The following is a 5,454-nucleotide window of genomic DNA, read 5'->3' as shown; positions in this document are numbered from 1 at the left end:
AAAGGAGGTGGGTATGTTGAAAATCCTTGACAACAACAGAAACACAACATGCAGCAAAGACGAGAGCAGAGACAATAAATAATTAAGGGACCGCGTCCAAAACACGGATATTAACTTGATGCACCTTTTAAATAGAAATACTATGTGTAATAATAATACAGCACCGAGTTTATTTAATGCTTTTAACAATGAATTTAGGACGGGAGAGTGGATATATATATATATATATATATATATATATATATATATATATATATGTGTGTGTGTGTGTGTATATACATATGTATGTATGTATAAATAAAGGTTAGTTGTTTGAGGGGATTGTCACCCTTCCAGGAGGGTGGAGTTTTCACTGACGTTTAAGACACATGCAACTCCAAAGACAACGTCTTCAGCAAGACGGCAGTGACGATTGTTTCAAGGACGACGAAAACACAACACAATTATTTTATGATATAATACAATAACATGCACACAAAAACATTGGCTGCAATGACCACATTCAGTATCGTTTTACAATTAATAAGACATCCAACATCATAAATAAGGTAAACGGAACGAGATAGGTGAGACGATGAAAATAGATGAGAGATTGATATAAAACAAATAACCTGACTAAGCTATTTGGTGTTGTTAAAACAAGAAACTCGCATCTTACCTGATTTCCTCTTGAAAAGCGGCATTTTGATAATAATATTAATAATAATAATAACAATAATAATAATGATGGTTGGTGTTGGCTTACAGCCTCCTGAGCTTGTATTTTAGAAACAACAAGTTTATGTCCTGTGCCATTATAAAAAAACAAATAGAAAGATGTAAAATAAAATTTAAAAAGCCGGTAAAATATGTACAATTTCGATATTTTCCCGTTTGTATTTGCCAGAGTGATTCCTCAGAGTTTGGCAGGCGCCATGTTTACTCCGAGCCTCTGTCGTGAAACACAATCAATGACTCTCGTTGTTCTATTTCACTGCAGAGGCGACGACCACTCAAGTCACTTTACCAGACGACAACTTCTTTGCCTCAATCGCTTTTCCCTATTTTCCCTATTTTAGTTTAAATTTTATTTATTTAAAAAAAAAAAAATTCTTTTATTTCAGTTCCTGGATTGCGGCCAAGCAGGAGCATCACCTTGAAGGATTGAGTCGATCTCAATACATAAAAAAAAAAAAATCTAGAACTTATTTTATAGGTCTCTTTTGCTGAACCTCTAAGTTATGGGAACGTAAATAAACCAACACCGGTTGCCAAGGGGCGGTGGAAAAGACAAACAGAAAGACGCACATACATATATACATGTATTGTCCCTCTCTCTTTCAGACAACAAATTTCTTTGACATTTATTAGTGAAAAAATAAATATAACATTTAATAAAAACATTATTTTACAATACTTGCATCAATTTTCTCTTCCCATTTTGATATTTTTTCCTCAAAGATAAATTTCTATAAATGTTTATAAAGTTCGTGTTTTAAATGATTTGATATTACAAACTGTAAAATAAAAAATAAATAATAAACAAAAAAATTACATTTAAGAATGGTAATTTGAAAAATAACCAAAAAACAAAGAGCAGGGTTTATAGCCATAAACAAACAAAAGATCATTATTTTATCCAAGAATTTTTCTAATTCGCTTTGGCAAACATAAACGATGGAATGCTCGTAATTTGCTTATACACTGGTCTTCAGTCTTCAGGCTGTGCCAGAATTCGGCCACTTATAAAAGGGGTACAAAGATGCAGTTAGATCTCTGCTAGGGTACCAGGAACTCAACAGAGTTTGAATTGTGATAGATGTACAACAACAATGAGCAATATGAGTGTATAGTCATGAATGGACAACTCACAGGATATGGTCAATAGTTTTTGCTACCTAGGATGAGCTTAAATCAGTTTATCTATATTTTTGCTTTGCAATATTTCTCTTGGAAGCCCTCCCCATGATTCTTTCTCGGTCATATGACATTTGTGGCATAAACAGACAAAAAAATCATCCACAAATTGCAGACCTTGTCTAAATCCTTGCTACAGAATGGGCCCTCTTTAAGGTAGTCAAAGACCTGGTGATGTTGCTAACAGGAAAGTAAAAACAGGACGATCATATGCGGGGCCCTGGATGTTTAATAGCAAATGGTCATTCCAGAACTTCTCTTCCCTAATTATATTTCTATAATTGAATTTATATTCCTGTCAGATTGGAGTTCAACTATTTCTTGATCATGGTAGAATCTCCTATGCTTCATTGCTGTCAGAATATTTTATGATGCTGGAATAGAGAAATTAATAATAATTCTTATCCTCATGGGACCTCATACACTGTGATCCAGTGCAGCAGCTATATGCTATGTCAAGGACCTCCCCATTCTACCTCTTTACACTTTCACTTCATCTTAATCTTTGACACCCTTCAACCCATTTTCTATTTATCCAGTCCCTGAGGATGAAGGCAGAAATTCTGAGCCCTGATAACTTGGCCAGAATATTACAGTTTTTAATGTTTACCATAATCAACTTTTGTTCTCCTCTTTAAGGAGAAGGAAGCATCAGGTCATTAAGAATGAAATGTCCGATTTTCTTACACACCAAGTTTGACAGTTGTTAACTGTAATATTTTATGCTGTCATCCACCATATTCATCAGACTTTGCACCAACTGACTATCACATGTTCCAGGCATTAGACAACTTTTTGCAAGGAAAAAAACTTCAAATCTGAAGAAGATGCAAAAACAGCCTTTCGTGATTTCACCACCTCTTACTCTACAGAATTCTTTGCTGCTGACATAAATAAGCTGCCAATAAAATGGCAAAATTGTGCAGAGAAAAGGTTAACTGACTGGAAGTCATCTGAATATTGGAAAAGAGTTACCTGTATCATGATGATTTGCACAGGTTATCAAAAGGCTGACATCATGACTGCTGTTCAATCGTCTTTAGACACTGTAAAAACTAAGGACAGCCACAACTGAGACTATGAAGCCGTCGCCTGCAGGAAGGGACACAGCAAGTGTTCTGACTGTATCCACACACCAGAATTCGTCCCCACATCTTTGAGAAGGGCCTTAGGCTCAATTCATACAGCTATATGAAGCCGCTGGAGATTGGTCAAGCTGTAGCTGGAGGGAGTTGTTGCTGGAAGGCCATATGTGTGGCAGCAGGATTTGGCTCCTTGCCATACCTCCAGAAAGAGTTAGAAGTGGTTATCAGAGAATTTCTCCCTCTTCAACAACCCAAATTTCTGGCCTCTTAATTCCCCTCATTTTAACGCCATGGATTATTGTGTGTGGACTGCAGTTGAGAAAGACAATGACCCCACTGCTTGCAACACCACAGCTGAACTGGTGGTCAAGATCAGGGAGGTGTCCAAAGATCTTCCCGGACACAGTGAACAACATAAATGCCAAGTTCCAGAGCTGTGTTGAGGTCATGGTGGAAGCTGAGGGTGGCTACTTTGGCAAAACTTTCATCTCCCAGCCATAATCTTGTTGATATTTTTTTTTGATTTTTTAAAAAATACTTTTAATTTTGGATGGGTAATTGTGTTTTCTATTCTTGTCCTGCAAAATGTCAAATTTAGCCTGACTACACAGCGTGTGCATGCATATGTGTGTATATGTACATACATACATAGACATACATACACACATACACACACACATACACATATATATACGAATGTGTGTATATACACACGACATCAGATGTTGTGTGCAAGAGAGAATACTGCTTTGGTATGGCCATGTAATGCATATGAATGAAGACGGCTGCATCAAGAGGTGTTGATCTCTTATTGTGGAGGGAACATGTGGAAAGGGTAGACCCAGGATGACATGGGACAAAGTGGTTAGAAAGGATCTACAGATGTTGGGACTCACAGAGGGGATGACAGGGGACCAAGACCCCTGGTGGTTTGCTGAGCTTGAAAAGACATGTCAGGCTAAGTAAAAACATGGTTGGCCTTGCATACAGGCTCATCCCCTGCAACACTCTCCAGTTGAGTATCCCTAATCTCATGGGTTCGTAGGTGCTGGTGTCACATAAAAATCACCTGTGTTGGTGCTACATAAAAGCACCCAGTACGCTCTGTAAAGTAGTTGGCATTAGGAAGGGCATTCAGCCATAGAGACCAGGTTACAATCAAGTAACCTGGATAGTGTGGAGGAATATTGTCTTAAATATTTCTGTGTTGTAACAAAGCTGAACCAGATGTGTGAGTAACATTTCGATGTGGCTTTAATACCCGAAGAGCTTTTAACAACAGTTCTGTGCTGGAACATTTTCTGATTTTGAAGACGAAGGTGACACTTTTAGATGCTATTGTGCTCATTCCGCTAAACTGAGATCGGAATGGAAGATTGCCAGAGAGAGGCAGAGTTTCTTATTATTTCTTCATCTGCATAGTAATGATTCTGTTAACATTGGATTGTTTGACTCCCTATCATATCATACAACCTCAGAAAAAATGTTCGCTCCACGGGATATTTTCAATTCCCCAAATCGTTGTCTTTTGCAATGTCATAATGCTGTGACTGATTCTAATCATGCCAAAATGTTTCTGGGGACTTTTTGTCACGAACCCAAGTGTTTCAGTCACAATTCGTACCATTCTTACTTTCATATTCCTCACTCTCTCAACATCTATTCTCAGCTCTGAATATTTTACAACTTTCCTGGTTTTCTTTATCGTTGATATAATGATCTTCCGGCCAAGCTACATCAATCAACAAACACCTCCATACTGTACTTTTCTTCACCAGAGTTATGCCTTGCATAACTTCAAGAACTCTTTGTCTGGAATGTAAAGTCTCACAAGAGCTTCACAGCCTGATTTTCTATGACGTTCTCTTGTTTGTGCCGATACTATTTCTCAGAGAAATTTATATTTCTTGCGTAAAGACCAGTGGATGCATAAGCACACTTTATCGAGATATCTTTTACATTCTCCCTGTGTAAGCACGTCACACTTCCCACATAATCTACACTTATTTGTTTTATCTGAGTGTAGGGTCATGTAAAGTGTGCCACCCTGACTGTGAAAAGAGGTAGGCTTCTATGTAATTGCGGGACCGAATCTTCTGATAGACTATCAATTGGTGACCATGAGCATATCGGATACAAATACCTGGACATTTTGGAGCTGAACAAAGTTCTGAATGAGAAAATGAAAAGAAAAAAAAATGCGAAGGAAGTCTTTCTAAACAGACTAAATCTGCAACAGAAAATTAAATTGAATGAAAAGAAATTGACTACTACTACTACTACTACTACTACTACTACTACTACTACTACTACTACTACTACTACTACTACTACTACTACTACTACTACTTATTTTTAAGTTGTCGAAATTCCATTTGTTGCGTCTGAATCAGAAATCAATTATTTTGAGTTGTTTCCCTTCCATTTGTTGGCTTCGGTTATCTCCCTTTGACCGCAATTTAATTTCATTTCT

At 37.2% G+C, this 5,454-nt stretch overlaps 1 protein-coding gene across 2 annotated transcripts in view; it reads right to left on the bottom strand.

Moving 5' to 3' along the window:
* The window catches only part of LOC106869553 (A-kinase anchor protein 10, mitochondrial), a 26,401-nt gene extending 25,444 nt beyond the window's left edge, over window positions 1–957 (bottom strand). For both annotated transcript variants that reach the window (XM_014915340.2, XM_014915341.2), the window contains exon 1: window positions 659–957. In XM_014915340.2, coding sequence (XP_014770826.1) covers window positions 659–683 — 25 coding nt within the window. In that variant the 5' untranslated portion in view covers window positions 684–957. The remainder of the gene's footprint in view (window positions 1–658) is intronic.
* Between the last annotated feature and the right edge of the window lie 4,497 nt (window positions 958–5,454).

Source organism: Octopus bimaculoides, chromosome 25 (assembly GCF_001194135.2).
Source record: "Octopus bimaculoides isolate UCB-OBI-ISO-001 chromosome 25, ASM119413v2, whole genome shotgun sequence".
In the NCBI taxonomy this organism is placed as follows: domain Eukaryota; kingdom Metazoa; phylum Mollusca; class Cephalopoda; order Octopoda; family Octopodidae; genus Octopus; species Octopus bimaculoides.
The sequence above is the reverse complement of the archived record's forward strand: the minus strand, read 5'-3'. Positions and strand labels throughout refer to the sequence as shown.